The 15,169-nt window shown below is 59.9% G+C and overlaps 3 protein-coding genes across 10 annotated transcripts in view; 2 read left to right on the forward strand and 1 right to left on the reverse strand.

Moving 5' to 3' along the window:
• Window positions 1–681, forward strand: part of ARVCF (ARVCF delta catenin family member) — a 30,230-nt gene extending 29,549 nt beyond the window's left edge. For 4 of the 7 annotated variants that reach the window (XM_043489255.1, XM_043489256.1, XM_043489259.1 and 1 more), the window contains one exon: window positions 48–189. Coding sequence is in view for 3 of the 7 variants with exons in the window: in XM_043489257.1 (XP_043345192.1) it covers window positions 48–74 (27 nt within the window). In the remaining 4 variants the exon portion in view is untranslated. Of the gene's footprint in view, window positions 1–47 lie in introns of all 7 variants that reach the window. The other 3 variants (XM_043489257.1, XM_043489258.1, XM_043489273.1) reach the window with 1 other exon arrangement.
• Window positions 611–15,124, reverse strand: COMT (catechol-O-methyltransferase). Of its 2 annotated transcripts, none has more exons than XM_043489320.1 (5): window positions 15,026–15,124; window positions 5,406–5,697; window positions 4,531–4,724; window positions 4,198–4,329; window positions 611–2,242 (listed from the first exon to the last, which is right to left on the reverse strand). In XM_043489320.1, the coding sequence occupies exons 2-5, from the start codon at window positions 5,695–5,697 to the stop codon at window positions 1,997–1,999; spliced, it is 864 nt and encodes a 287-aa protein (XP_043345255.1). In that variant the 5' UTR covers window positions 15,026–15,124; the 3' UTR covers window positions 611–1,996. The 2 variants fall into 2 exon arrangements, with proteins under 2 accessions (XP_043345255.1, XP_043345244.1); XM_043489309.1 differs by lacking the exon at window positions 15,026–15,124 and adding an exon at window positions 12,599–12,992.
• TXNRD2 (thioredoxin reductase 2) overlaps window positions 15,084–15,169 on the forward strand; it is a 29,317-nt gene continuing 29,231 nt past the window's right edge. Inside the window, exon 1 of the mRNA XM_043489286.1 lies at window positions 15,084–15,162. Within this exon, the coding sequence (XP_043345221.1) occupies window positions 15,093–15,162 (70 nt within the window). The 5' untranslated portion in view covers window positions 15,084–15,092. The remainder of the gene's footprint in view (window positions 15,163–15,169) is intronic.

Genomic DNA, 15,169 nt, shown 5'->3' on the forward strand with positions numbered 1-15,169 from the left:
CAGTGGCCATCCCCAGGGCTGCTCAGGCTTCCCCTTTCTGTCCGCAGGGCCTGGGCCCGGCCGTTTGCTCTTAGGGTCTGACCTCTGAAGAGACCACGGGAAGGGGCCTCTGGGTGCCCGTGCAGACCCTGCTGTGGAGCTGGAAGCCCTCTGGTGGCAGGGCGGGTGGCGCCTCCCCCTCTGGCCCTGGCTCCCCGCTCCTAACTCCCAGGCGAGTTAGCTTCCTGACATGGTGCTGTGTGCAGTGCACGCCCGGGAGGCCCAGGCCAGGGCACCCGGCATTGCTCTGGGGCCAGCGGGGCCCCCCAAGGAATGCGGACGGGCGAGGAGGGGGCTCAGGGCAGGGAGTCTGGCCCCAAGGCTGCAGGGGCTTCCCTGGGCCCTGAGTGGGGGCAGCGCTGGGGGACAGCCCGCACAGAGATCCTGGAGGCAGCGAGCAGGGGCTGGCTGCACGTGCCCCGCCCACCCGCCATGCCTGGAGCCCCTCCCTGGGCACTGCAGCCCTCGAGTAACAGCTCTGGGACTGGCCTTTGGCAGCAGTGGGGGACTGCTGTTGAGTGCCTGCTATTTGTGACTTAAAAACCAGAAAAACACTGATAAAAAACATTAATAAAACCAAACTAAGACTGTATTGGTAAACATCTAAATTTTGTAAGAAAAATTAAAAATTATAAAAAGCAACAAAGGAACTTCCCATGTCTGTCTCCGTCCGCAAGCCACTCCCCTGTTGTTTGCTGGCCGCCGTGGGGGTCCACTGCATCCAGGCCCCCGGGATGTGTCCCCCATGTGGCTCCTCTCTACACACAGTGTGTGGGCTCGATCCCGGGTAGTTAGCAGGGCCCCGACGTCTGTGGCTGGTCTTGGGCACAGGCGGACTTGGCCAGAAGGGGTGATCTCGGGGTGAGGGACCCGGGAGAGCCTCTGAGGCGGCCAGAGGTCCAGCCGGCCACTTGAGGGCCTTGGGGCTGGAGGGCCAGCGTCGGGGCCACGGGCGCCTGTGGACGTGAGTGGGCGCCGGCCGACCACGTCGTCACGGGCAGCCGGGCCGCCACGGAAGCACAGCAGCTGCTCCGACTGCGCCATCTCGTCCCCAGACCAGGCCGAGTGGGACGGGGACGCAGTTCGCCCAGAGCCACACCAGGCCCGAGAGGCCGGGTGCTGGGCATTCCGGACCTGGCCCAGCACTGGTTGCTCAGAGCGGCCTGCGGGTCACCTGGGTCCCCAGTGGGGCTCAGCCCGGCCCGCAGACATCCCCGTGGGGCTGTCTGCAGCGGCCGAGGAGAGCGGCAGGTGCCTGGTGCGAAGCTGGGACATGGGGGCAAACGGAGCAGCACTCGGGTTCTGTCTCACCTAAAGAATCAGGTCCTTAATTTCTACCTCACTGTCTTCTAAACAGGGTGTTAGTCTGTGAGATTGGTAGCGGCTGATTGTAGAAAAGTTGCATTTCATTCTTAAAAAGCAGGCGAAAGGAGGGTGTGTTTTGGGGGTGGTGCGGGGCGGGGGGCGGGGGCGCGGGTGATCACTGAGGCACTGCTGCCACCTGGTGATGGCAGAGCGCAGGTGCCCGCCCGCAGAGGGCGGACTGTGGGGGGGGACAGAGAGGGAAGGAGGGAGGGGGAGAGAGAGAGACAGAGTGGGGGGAGAGAGGAGAGAGAGGGGTGGGGGGAGAGAGGACAGAGAGGGGTGGGGGGAGAGAGACAGAGAGGGGGGAGAGAATGGGAGGAGGGCCAGGTCGGGGGAGAGAGTATGTGTGTGAGATGGTGAGGCTGAGACGCTGTGAGTGTGTGACACCGCACGTGTGTGTGTGTGTGTGTGTGTGTGCACGCGACACTGTCACGCGCACTGCTTGCCTAGCTGGTCTTCACAGGCAGGCACCTTCTAGATGTACTGCCACGATTCTGGAAGGGGAGCTGGGCATGCTCGGGGCAGGCCAGCGTGACAGCCTGGAGCTGACGAGAGGCGGCCACCGGGCTGCTGGCCTGAGGACAGGCCAGCGCTACAGGGCTGGGGCCGCCTCACCCTTCAGGGCCGGGAGTGGCGGGGGATCCTGCACAGGGCTGCCCGGGCCCTTGTAGACGACCTTCTCCAGGCCGTCTACCACCTTGGAGTACTCCAGGTACGAGCTGAAGTGTGAGCACGCAAAGCGGCTGCTCCCGCGCACATACTCCAGAAAGTCAGGCGCCCCAGGAAAGATGACGTTGTCAGCCAGCAACACTGTCCCCTTCCGCAGCAGGCCGCACTCCTGTGGGGACAGACAGATGGCTGGAGGGCGTGAGGGCGGCCTGAGCGGGCAGGGGGACCCTCAGGCCCTAGGACAGAGCGTGGCACACAGCAGGGGCTCACTGCACGCTGGGGGACGTGAGAGTGTAGATGGCGGGGCCCGGATTGCAGCCAGTGGGTGCCAGGAACACGGGCTCCTCTGGGTCAATGAGATGCCTGGTGACCTGTGCGGGGGCTGCTGGCATCGGTCACTGGAGGTTCAGTAGGGTCCCACCAGGGGGACCCTGCAGGGCTGGGGGGCAGACCTCCACACCCACAAGCCTGCCCCTCAGGTCCACCCTGAGGCACCCCAGTCTCCACCAACACCTGGGCAGTTGGCCAACATGTCAGGCCTGGCTCTACAGAGGGAGGGGCAGCTGCACTTCTGTGCCCACCAACCTCACCCCCAGTCTCTCTGAGCCGGAGGAGGAGCTGCTTGGTGTGTGTGAAACTTGCTCAGTCGTGTCCAACTCTCTGCGACCCCAAGGACTGTAGCCTGCCAGGCTCCTCTGTCCATGGGATTCTCCAGGCAAGAAACTGGAGTGGGTTGCCATGCCCTCCTCCAGGGCATCTTTCTGACCCTGGGATGGAATCCAGTTCTCCCACATTGCAGGCAGATTTTTTATCATTTGAACCACCAGGGAAGCCCTGCTTAGGTTACATCAAAAAGAAAGAGGAAATGTTTCTCTGAGGAAGGCGTGAAGGGACAGCCCAGCTGCTACGCTAGATCAGAGCTTTCTCTACATGATCATTAAAGTGGGAAAAAAAAAAACAATCCCCCAAAAGGAAGGTAAAGTCAAGCAAGAGGCCCCAGGCGTGTCTTAAGTTGCCAGTGGAACCCCAGGGATGGACGGGCAACCCCTGGTGACTTAGGAACACGGGGGCCACTGGAGTGGGTGCAGCCCTCAAATCTTCCTGGTGGTGGCTGCCTCCCTTCTGTCCCTGGGCCCTGAGACTGGAGTGGAAAACACAGCTGTAGAGGTCCGTGAGGTTGGGACAACCCATGAGCCAGAATGTGAAAAAAGTGGGCCTCTGAATCGTGGAGCATTTCTCCTAAAAAAGGAACTTCCCCGTGACACTGATGAGGAAGGGCCGCTGGGAGCAGCGGCCCGGCCTGCTCAACCCTGGGAGGAAACGCTCAACTTGAGCTGGGGCTCAGCACATAGGCACTGAACCCATGGGTCAGCCTCGGAGGAGAGGATGCAAAGGCCGGCCGTCCGCGCGGGGATGGAGCCCTGGAGTGTCTGACCCAGGCCGTGTGCCGGCACTCAGAGGACCAGAGCGGTGTCCCCTGTTCCTGACCCCCGCTCCTTCCGCCCCGGGTGCGGCTTCAGGTCACGAGGGTGCCAGACCTCCCCCTCCGTCTCCGGCCGCCCTGCTGTAAGGACACCAAGCAGCCTGTGGAGAGGCCTGAGCGATGGGGACGAAGGCCGCCTGCCCTGCCAGCCCCTCGCCTGAGCGAGGCGGTGTGGCCAGGCCAAGGCAGGGCCAGCTGCAGAACACATCTTCCTTCTCTTGAGATAATGAGTAGCCATGAACAAGCGGCACTGAGAAAGCTATTAGGCTCCTACTTGCCAAGGGCAGCAGGGCTTCCCTGGTGGTTCAGATGGCAAAGAACCAAGCCGCAGTGCAGGAAACCCGGGTTCAATCCCCAGGTCAGGAAGATCCCCTGGAGAATCCCATGGACAGAGGAGCCCGGCAGGTAAAGTCCATGGGGTCACAAAGAGTCGGACACGACTGAGCAGCTAACACCTCCACTTCCAAGGGTGGTATCTGCTGCTCTCTACTGATGCAGGCCATCCAGATGTGCTCCCTGAGGCCCGCCCGCCCTGGCCCAGGCCCCCACTTTCCTCTGTGTCCTGACTGCACACAGGCCAGCCCATGGCTCCCCGGCCACCCTCCACAGGGCCCGACCCAGCCAGCATGCACAGGGCTCACCTCGAGGAGAAGCGTGTCTGGCAGGTAGCGGTCCTTCCAGTGGTCGATAAAGACCATGTCCAGAGTGTCCACATCATATTTCTTCTTCAGCTGGGGGATGATGTCCTGGGACGCTCCAAGAACAACGGTCACCTGGAACAGACCCCCACCCAGTGAGCCTGGCAGTTCCGGGAGACGGGTCCCCCCTCTGCCCCACCTCCGGGAGTCTCCCGCTCTGCGGATGGGGCTGCTGGCCAGCTGGTAAGCATGGCCTGGAGCCGCTGGGATGTGACCCCAGCCTTCCGGCCCCCGGAGCCTGTGCCCACATCCGCCAACTCAGGGACAATGCCGCACCTTGTCCTGCAGGCCTGCAAACTCCACCATCTGCTGGGTGATGGCCGCATATTCGGGGTTAAGTTCGATGGTGAGCAGTCGGGCGCCAGGCAGCAGCAGGCGGGCCATTCGCACTGCCGAGTAGCCGCAGTAGGCGCCTAGCTCCAGCAGCACTGACGGCCGCTGCTCCCTCAGCACGCTGTCCACGATCTGGCCTGGGAGGGGAGGGAGGGATGGTGAGCAGGGGGTTTCCCACCCCCCCGCCCCGAGCTGGCCCAGCACCCTCCGGCCAGCCACAGGCCCCACCGCGCTCAGCCCCAGCTCCCACCCCCAGTCCCCTATGCTTCTGCACGCGCTGGTTCTCCCCTCCCAGCATTCCCGGCTGCCCTCAGCCTGGCACCACCCAGAGCCACCCTCCGTGGAAGCCCCACCCCACTCCCTCCCCGGGCTGCACAGAGAGCCTGCCCCGCTCCCTTCAGCTGGACACAGTCGGAAGGTTCAAGGCTGCTGGACCGCTGGCTGCCCTGACTCGGGGCGGGGCTGGGGGGGGGTGATCACGCATAGCCTGCCTGGGCCCCCAGCTGGAGTCCAAAGGTCGGGAGGCGGCCCCGGAGGCGGGACGAGGCCTGGCGCCCCCGCAGGACTCAGTCCAAGAGTCTCCATGGACCCTGGGACCAGCCGGGACACCGAGGGTACCCATGGCCCGCCCTGGGGGGCACCTGGCTCTACCCGGCGGCTGCGAGCGACGAAACCATGCAATGGCTCTGTTGTTCCCCGTCCCCTCCCCATCCAGCCCTGGCCGGGGCTCCCTGGCGGCACCTCCGGGAGTGGGGGGCGGGGCTTCCCCTAAGGCGGTCCTCCCGCCGGACCTGCGCCCGAGCCGCCCCGCCACCCACCTTTCTTATCGCCCACGTGCATGGCCCACTCCTTCTCCGAGCTGTAGCCGTCGATGGCGGCCACCACGCTCTGCGGGTCCCCGGCCACCGCGTGCTGCAGCACGTGCTGCAGGATGCGCTGCTCCTTGCTGCTGCCCATGAGGAGGTTGCGGACGGGGTTCACGATGAACTCGTTCCAGCCGATAAAGGCCAAGCCGAAGAGCCGCAGGTCCAGTGGGGCCAGCCACCGCAGTGCGAGCAGGGCCAGGCCTACGGCACCAGCGGCCAGCAGCAGGGGCGGGGCCTCCAGCATCTGCGGGGCGAGGGGCGGGGCTTCAGGGCGGGGCCTCCAGCATCTGTGGTGGCGCGAGGGGCGGGGCGGGCCTTGCGGGCTCTGCGAGGCCCCGCCGCCCGCAAGACCCGTGGGAGCACGCGGTCATCACGGTGTTAGTGACCGGCCCGCCTGGCTGACCCACCCGGGAGCTTCAGCCCCGTGAGAGGCCAGTCCCGTGCCCGGTGGCCAGACTCGGGGGAGACGGCCGGGGCCCCGCCCACCTGCAAACCACGTCCCCCAGGGACTCCGCCCTGGGTGGAGAGACGGGGTCTCGGGCAGCCCGGAGCACGGCTGGCCTGAGGCTGGACACTCCCCACAGGGGCGGCCAACCGCACGCAGAGCCCCCTGGGGCACACACTGGGGACAGCCCGGGAGCTCGTGTGGCCCGAGAGCTTCCGGGGACGGACACAGGCAGCCCCAAGCCGGCTGTTCCACAGGGGGGCAGTCTGTCCCGCGAGGAGGATGCCTACCCTGCTGCCTGCCTGCACCACAATGGAAGCGAGACTGGCCCTCCCTCCCCCTGGCAGGCGACCCTTTGGGCGGGTAGCGGGGTCCCTGAGACACAGCCAGGTTGAGCCCGCACAGGGCAGAGGCCTTAAAGTGGGAAAGCGTGGGAAGCTTCCAGCAGGGCTGTGGTCACTTGCGGATCACGCACAGGGAGGGGCCACACAGGACCGGCTCCCCCAGAAGTGCCTGCTGGGAAAGGCACCTGGGAGAACAGGCAGGCTGAGGGTCTTGGAGGGGTGACCGCCTCTTCCTGGACAGCTCAGAGCTCCAGCAGACTGGACCACGATGAGGGTCTTGGCAGGCAGGGCAGGGAGGGAAGAGGGCAGCGCAGACACCCAGACTTCCCAGTGGTCTCGCCTGTGTGGCCTATTTACACCAGGCACAGCGAGCATGTGGTCGGCAGGTCAGGGCCCCACCTGACCCGCCTCCCCTACGGCCACACCCCACGCCCCACGCCCCTCCTCTGAGCTCCCCAGAGCTTGTGCCGAGTTCTTCTGCCTGTAAGCAGTTAATCAGGAACCACAGCTTGACAGGGACCAGAGCCCTGGCACAGGGGCCTGCCGCAGGCCGGCCCTGCCCTCAGGGGAGAGCAGACAGGCAGCAAGACGCCGCTTGGAATATCCCTCCAGCCCGGGACACCACGGCAGTCTCCCTGGTCCCCGCGACACTGGCCAGGCCAGCAGGTGCGCCACAGGGCCGGAGGCAGGTGGGGGGAATCTGGAGGTGGGTGGGGTGGGGCCAACTGCACTTCCGGGATGGGTGACAAACACAACAGGGGCGCATGGCCTGCAGTGGCCAGCACTGCCCACTGGGCTCCATTCTGCCAGCTCAGGAGCCCCAACCACACACCTGTGTGACTTTATCATGACTGTGTTCAGCAGCAGTGCAGAGAGGCTGGGCCACTCTGATGTATTCTCTGGGTTGATGAAAAAAAACTAATCAATGTTACACATAAATATAAATATAAAAAAAATAAAAAGTAGTATTCCATTTAAATACCAAAGTCCTTGGTTGACCCTGGAGTTGTGAAGGATAGCTTGTAATTCCCACAACAACTGAACTATATAAAAATTGGGCGAGGAGTCAGCCGCCTAATGGCCCAGGTCTGCCGGGAGCTTCACGCGGTGCGGGGTACCAAGAACATACCCACCAACGGAACCAGGCAGACATGCTGGGAGGAAGCCCTCCAGTCAGGGCTGGGCAGACCCCTCCTCGGGGAGACAACCCGCGGGGCCCCTTGTGCTGCGGGTCCCAGTACTGGAGCGCCCATGGCTCTGCCCTTTGGAAGGGCCACAGTGAGGTCGCTCGGTTCCCCCGGCGGTGGCCTGAGGTTCCCGCCGCCCTGCGTGGCTCTGGGCCCCGGGAGGCTGAAGGGCCCCACTGCCCTGAGAGGAGGACGAAGGAGCCACTGGCCAGAGGTGAGGGCTGGTGGCGGAGCAGCACCTTCAGACCCCCTGCTTCGCGTATCCCACACGCATCCCCTGCTTCCGTGTGCTCCACACGCGTCCAGAACCTAATTTTAAGAAATAAAACCATAAAACTCGTAGAAGAAAACACGGGAGTAACTCTTCATGACCTTGAATTTGGCCATGCATTCTTAGACACGACACCAGAAGCACAGGCAACAGAAGAAAAATAGAATTTCACCAAAATGAAAGCTCTGTGCATCAAAGGACACCATGAAGAGAGCAAAGGACAACCCAGGGGGTGGAGAAAATATCTGCAAACCACCTATCTGATGAGGGTTTAAAATCCTAAATATATATAAGAATTCCTACAACTCAGAAACAACCCAGTTAGAAAGGGGACAGAGGACATTAACAGACATTTCCCTAAAGAAGACACACCAGTGACCAGGAAGCACATCACTTGGGAAGTCTGATCAAAGCTTCAAGGCACCACTTCACACCCCTGGGATGACCCGCCCCGTGCTAGCGGGGCCACGGAGAAATCGGAAACTCAAGCACGGCTGGTGGGAACCCAAGACAGAGCAGCTGCTGTGGAAAACAGTTGGCGGTTCCTCAGAAAGGTAAATACAGAGTTACCACATGACCCAGCAATTCCACCTCTGGGAGTGGACCCAAGACACCCGAGAGCAGCGGCTTGAACTCACATTTGTCCACCCACGTTCAGGACAGTGTGAGGCACAGTGGCCGCGAGGGGACACGGCCCACGGACAGAGGAGGTGTGGTCTCTCCGCACACTGGGGCATCCCTTAGTCACACTAAGATGACTGCACCCTGACCCTGTCCCACTGGGAGGGACGTGCGGACACCTGTGACTTCACGGAGGGACCAGGGGGACGTCACGCTCAGTGGGATGAGCTGGACGCGTGAGGATCAATTCTGAATGATCACACCCGGATGAAACGCGCACAAGAGCAAGCTCACAGAGACAGGACAGAGAACAGAGGCTGCCAGGGGCTGGGGGCCACGGGGTCACTGCTGAAGGGGGCAGAACTTCTGCCTGGGGCGGGGCGGGAGCTCTGAAGACAGCAGCAACAGCTACACAGCCACGTGGACGCTCGATGCTACCCAACTGTACGCGTGCACGTGCTTAGAGTGGTAAATTTCAACTTCTGCATGTTTCACTGCATCAAAAACGGTGGAAAACCAAGAAAACAAGCAACCCTGTTTCTAGTCCTCTCTGTTCCCAAAAGAAAAAGGAACGTGGCACCCCCACTGGGAAGCAGGATCCAGAAAAACCAGCCCAGCTCCCAATCTGCCTGCCTGCGGGCCTGCCCCCTGAGCCTGGGCACCTGCCCCACCCCACCGGGAGGCACACACTCACCCCCTCTGGGAGGAGGGGAAGGCTGTCCAGTTCCCCGCTTCCTCCCCAGGCCGGTGTGTGTTCCCCGTGCCCTAGAGATGGAGCACAAACCTCTCACAACAGCAGCCACAGCCCACCCCCAAAGCTTCCTTATTATAAGCCCATTCTTAATTGTTCTCCTTGCAACCCCAAGCCAGACCCTCCATCACCTGGGATCGCCCCCTACGCTCCTCCCGATAACCCCCAAGGGGCTGATGGAGATGCCGGCCACGGCCCGGCCCCCTCAGGCCCAGGCAGGGGCTGCAGACTACCCACAGACTCTTCAGTCCCTTGGTGCTGAATCTGCTAGGGCTCCGCGTGTCAGGGGTGGGGGGCTCCGCGCCAGGAGTCACACAGCCCAGCCCCGCCTCCCCGAGAAAGGCAGGCCTGAGTGCGCAGGGGGGCAGTGGGGGGCAAGAGGGGCAGGCAGCCCCGAATCCTCACGAAGGGGAAACCTGGCAGCTGCCCAAACTAGCGATGCGCCTGGGCCGGGGCCTCTGTGCTTGGGTGGCGTGGGGGACGGCGTAGGACACAGAGTCCCGGGGGGCTGTGTCCTCGTCTCCTGTCCCGTGTGATTCTGGCTCCGGACCCGCAGACCACAGACAGGACAGCTCTGCTCCTAGGGCTGGGGGGTCCCAGCAGCCTCGCGGACAGGAGCCACCCGGCTGGCTCCACCCAGCTGGCTCCATCCACTTCCTCCCGGTCAGCGCCGGAGCACGTGGGCCTCAGGGGCTGCCAGGCCGCCGGCCCACCACGCCCTCCTCCCCCAGCCCCTGACTCCTCCGCCCTCCTCCCCGGCCCCTCAATTCCCCCAGCCCCTGAAACCTTGGGCCCCCTGGCACCTCTCCAGGGACTCAGGGATCCCCCAGAAGCAACTACCTGATGCTGAAAAGGAAAAAGAACAGTGAATTGGAAGCATTTAGTCTGTGCCTCCCTGAGATGATACATCAGGGTCCAGAGGGGCTTTCAGGAGTCACACCGCACGGGTGTCAACCTGCCCCACTTGCTACAACACGATTCAGATTAAGATACCAAAAGAAGCAAAGACACAGTCCAACTCTTACATAAACTAGTGGGTTTTATGTAACTGTGTTTATGACTGATGCATAGCTAGGCATAAATTTTTATGTACAATTGTGTTTTTTTAATATACATACGCTCCTTCCCCACCTCCAGATGGTATGACCAGATCAAGTTCTGCAATGCCTTCCAGGGACTCTATCCTGACGGGCTTCCAGAGGAACAGGCACTTACGTAAAGTAAACCTTCCTAAGCTCCCAGAGATACAAGCACCAACTCAACTGTTTTTATAGTTCATGTACTTGGGTAAATCTTTGCTAAATAAAATCAGCTTAATAGTGTTCATCTCATAAAATAGGTGTCTCTTTAGAGTTGTCAACATTACATACATTGCAACACACTTAAATCTCCTTGGTTGACTAGTCAAATAAGCTAGTATTGTATTGATTAGACATTTAAGGTTATAAATTTGATTTTAATCAAATCCAGTCACTATTCTCTCTCTCTCTTTTAATATTCTTTTATGTATTTGGCTGCACCAGGTCTTAGTTGCAGCGTTTGGGATCCAGCTCCCCGACCAGGGATCAAACCCGGGCCCCCTGCATTGGGAGCGCAGAGTGTTAGCCACTGGACCACCACGGAAACTCTCCAGTCACTATTCGGACAAACTTTCTTTCCATAATGATTGTGTTTCAGTCTGCCTAAAAGCAGTTTCCAAAATCTTTTTGGTAACTTGAAACCTTAAGAGTTCTACCAAGTTAAGTTAAACAATAGACATCCCATTGTTTTACCAAAAGCTTTCCTTTCATTTTAGGTTTGAGGCATTCGTCAAGAAGAGAAAGCACTCGTTACACACAAACAAACAATTTCACTTTTTAACAGAAGATTATCCAAACTCAACCTCAATATCCAGGGACTTGCCTCTTGGCCCAGTGGTTACGAATCCGCCTGCAAATGCAGGGGACACAGGTTTGATGCCTCGTGCGGGAAGACTCCACGTGCCGGGGAGCAGCTGACCCTGCATGAGCGGCTACTGAAGCCCGCGTGTCCTCTGCAACAGGGAACCACCACAATGAGCAACCTGTGCTCCCCAGCTAGGGAGCAGCGCCCACTCGCTGTCCCTGGGGAAGGCACGGCCACAAGACCCAGCTCAGCCGAAAGTAAATAAGACAGTTTTTTAAACATCCCCAAATACAGTCATTAGGAAAAAAGAAGTAAGAGAGAAGTAATAGTGCATACACCACCAAACTGAGCCGACATCTACACCCAGACTTTAACAGTGTGGGGAAATCCCACGTCACAGCAGTCTGGAGTCCCAGAGGGGAAGGTCCTGGGTGGTGCATCCAACGCACGGGCGAGACTTCAAATTGCAGCTTTGGGGGCTCCCACTTAAAATCCCAGGCAGCAAACTGATAGTATCATCGGTTTGTGCACAAAAAAATTGCAGTTGTGGTTTAAGTTTCACAATGCTGTTTGTTTCGCCTTGTGAGTCCTAAGATTCCTTAGACCTCAGGGGGCTGGCTGGGTCCACAGGGGCTTAAGAAATTCCAAGACCCAGTCCCGTTCTTATCAGTGCTGCCTGCCTTGCCGGTAGGACCGATGTGCCTGCGGGCAGGTGGTCCAGGAAGGGTCAGAGATCAGTCAGAGGCCTGCTCCCCTACTCCTGAAGCCTGAACAAGACAACCTCCATTTAAATTTCCCTAACGTCACTGAATATCTGTATAACTTCTATATAAGATAAAGTGCTGAAACACTCATGATTAAGATGGCATGAGTTTAAGTTTCTATACTTTGGCTTCTGATGTTTATATAACAAAGAAGCTAAAGACATTTGAAGGTGAAAGTGTTGGTTGCTCTGTTGTGTCCGACTCTGTGCGACCCCGTGGATTGCAGCCCGCCAGGCTCCTCTGTCCATGGGACTCTCCAGACGCGCACTGGAGTGGGCTGCCATGTCCTCCTCCAACCTTACAGATTATGCAAGCCTATCTTCACAAAATTTGCTCATCTGCTACAAAATACTGGGATAAGACAGATAATTTGCAGTTGTCTACTTCCTTGTTCTCTCTATAAAATAAAGGCTGCTAATGGTTACAAACTTCAATCAACACATGAGGATAAAACTACTACTAGTCCGAACAAAGGAAAACAACTTTGTCCACAAGGCAGGAAAACGAAGATATGTTCTTATGCGAAAAGCACGCAGAGAATGTGGAATACGTTTTTGCTGAGGGAGGAGAGTCATTTTTGTCCTCAAGCAAAATAATAAAGGGAGACACGGTTCCCCTGGTGGCTCAAGGGTAGAGAATCTGCCTGCCAATGCAGAAGACACGGGTATGACCCCTGACCCGGGAAGATCCCACGTTGTGCGGAGCAACCAAGCCCGTGCGCCCTCGAGCCCGCGCTCTGCAATGAGAGGCCCACACACCAGACCCAAGAGCAGCCCCCGCTCGCCGCAACCAGCAAAAGCCCACGCAGCAATGAAGACCCATAAAAAGTAAAAAAAAAAAAAAAGAGGGAGACAAATCCTTGTCAACTACAAACTCACCGTCTGCCTCCACAAGGATTAAGTCACGTGCCCCTGCAGCTGCTGACCTCCAGCACCCCCGAAGGAGTTCAGGGTGGGGACCGGAGACGAGGCCCTCGGTGCTCAGGGAGAACCGGCAGGACAGGTCTTCAGAGAGTCAGTTATTCTCAGGAGCTGATTTTACGAGCCCAGTGCTGGCACCGTCTCACATCTAGAAAAGCACTGGATTGCTTCCTGGCAACAGCTGCTCCTTGTGACCAGAAACCTTCTGCAAACAGACGTGGCTGACTGCAAATACTCCCCTTCGTCAAAATCACATGTACACTGACCTCTCCCCTTCCTCTTTCGAGCACCTTCTCGAGCTGTCTGAAATGCTGTCTTCCAGGCTATGGTCCTCATTTTGTGCCAAATAAAACATAACTCACAACTCCTGTGTTGTGACAGAGGACGAGATGGTTGGATGGCATCACCGACTCAATGGACATGAGTTTGAGCAAACTCCAGGTGTTGGTGATGGACAGGGAGGCCTGGCACACTGCAGTCCACGGGGTCGCAAAGAGTCGGACATGACTTAGTGACCGAACAACAAAAAGGGAGAACAGAACTATTTTGTAAACATGAATACTCTTCAGTTTACCACTGATCAAAAATGGAAGTGACCACAGAGAGAAATTCTGTCTCAGTAGAGAAAACAATACACCTTGTGGGTCATCAGAGTCCAGTCCTGCCCAGTCGATGCGTTCGAGGTTTTATCACCACCTGCACGTCGGGCTGCACGGCCCGCTTGCATGTTTCGTCATCGCCGGATCCTCAGTCCTTCCCGTTTACTCAATATCTGGTATAATGCTCCAAACGTCAGTTTTTCCCATTTTCCTCTGTCCCTCCTGGCCTGGGGCTCAGTCCTGTCACTGCCCGTGTCCTCCCTGTCTGACAGAGCCCTGCACGTCGAAGGGAGACACGGCGGCGGGAACTTCGGATGCGGGCCACTGCACGAGCCACATGGTGCCTGCATCTCCTGAGCTCTGCTCCAGACCTAAGTGGCCTTGCCACGCAAACCTGATGTCTCCACAAACGTTCAATCACACGGAAACTGGAGAAATCCAGCAGAAGGCCATCACGGCCTCACGTCACCATCAAGAGACCTGAGAACTCGACCTCTAAAATCTTCTCAACTGATCTCCCTCAAGGCTCAAAACCCCGGGTTACTGTGGCCTCCGATCATCCACCAAGGAGACTCGGTCCCTGCCAGACCCAGCCACGAGGCCTCATGCAAAGACTGGAACAAAGAGCTGACTATGTGTCACGGCTCGAGGCCACGTCCCTACAACACCCCAGCCCCCCAAGGTGTCCTCCCAACAAGCTCACAGCTTCCGGAAGAAGCGACATGTCCAGCAACACTGCCCAGCTCTGCAGGAGGGCAAGAGGCCAGGTCCAGCGGGCAAGCTCAACTGGGGGTCCCAGGGACCCGTGCCTCTCTGACTCCCTTGGGCCCCGACACCCCACCCGCATTTTCCCTTTCAAAGGCCCAGCGGCCCCTGAGCCAGTCCGGTACCGTGTCGTGTCTATCTGACCCAACAAGCCCAAAGGAAGCTGCTGGTCAAACTTCAAAGATGGCAGCGGGCTGAGGGGCCCAGGCTTCTTCCTGGGGAGGCCGCCACTTTCACAAAACGGGAAGGCCCAGGAGGCTCCAACCTGCCGGCAGGACGGGGAGACGGCTGAGCCCTCGCCTGGGCCCCGGAGTGCTCCCTCCCCAGGGACTCGAGGTGCTCAGACCCTACTCTGCAGCCTGGTCCCATGTTCACACTCTCCCAGAAACCACGACCTGGGAGTCAGGGTCCCAGAGCCCTGCAGTGTGCACCCCCCACCCTCGCCCCGCAGTGCCAAAGGGAACCTTCTGCAGCACCGCTCCCTTCCCTCCACCAGCCTGGTGTCTCCGCTGCCACCTCAACAGAGCCCCCAGCCCGGGTCAGAGGCTCCTGACCAGGTCAGAGCCCCCAGCCCGGGTTTGGGGCAACCACCGCCCCCCCCCGCGGCACCTGCCCCCCAATTAAGGTCTGGGGAAGCCACCTCATGTCCGGAGACCCACTCCAGTTCTGAAAGCCTCTCCACCATAGGTCTGGGGATCCCCAGCCCAGGTTAAACACCCCCTCCTCTGGAGACTGCACCCCCAGGTCCTGAGACCCTCACCGCAAGTCGCAGCCCCACCCCAGGTCACAGCCCCCCAATCCAGGTCCAGGGCCCCCCACCCCAGGTCAGAGCCCCCATCCAGGTCGGAGCCCCCACCCCAGGTCGGAGCCCCCACCCCAGGTTGGAGCCCGCGTCCCGGGAGGATCCTTCCCCCGGGTCCTACACGCCCCCTCATCCATGGCTCCGGCTCCAGGTGGGACTCCGGCCCCGCGCGAATCCCGCGGGCGGCCCGGCTCCGGGCTCGGCCGCGCGCGCACCCACCTCGGGTCCGCGGTCGCCGGCGCAGGCAGCGCGGCGGGCAGCCCGGCCCGAGGCCCCCGGGGCGGCGATGGCGGCGCTGCGCGGAGCGGCCGCGCGTTTCCGGGGCCGCGCGCCGGGCGGGGCGCGGGGCGCCGCAGGTCAGCG

Source organism: Cervus canadensis, chromosome 1 (assembly GCF_019320065.1).
Source record: "Cervus canadensis isolate Bull #8, Minnesota chromosome 1, ASM1932006v1, whole genome shotgun sequence".
Taxonomy (NCBI): Eukaryota; Metazoa; Chordata; class Mammalia; order Artiodactyla; family Cervidae; genus Cervus; species Cervus canadensis.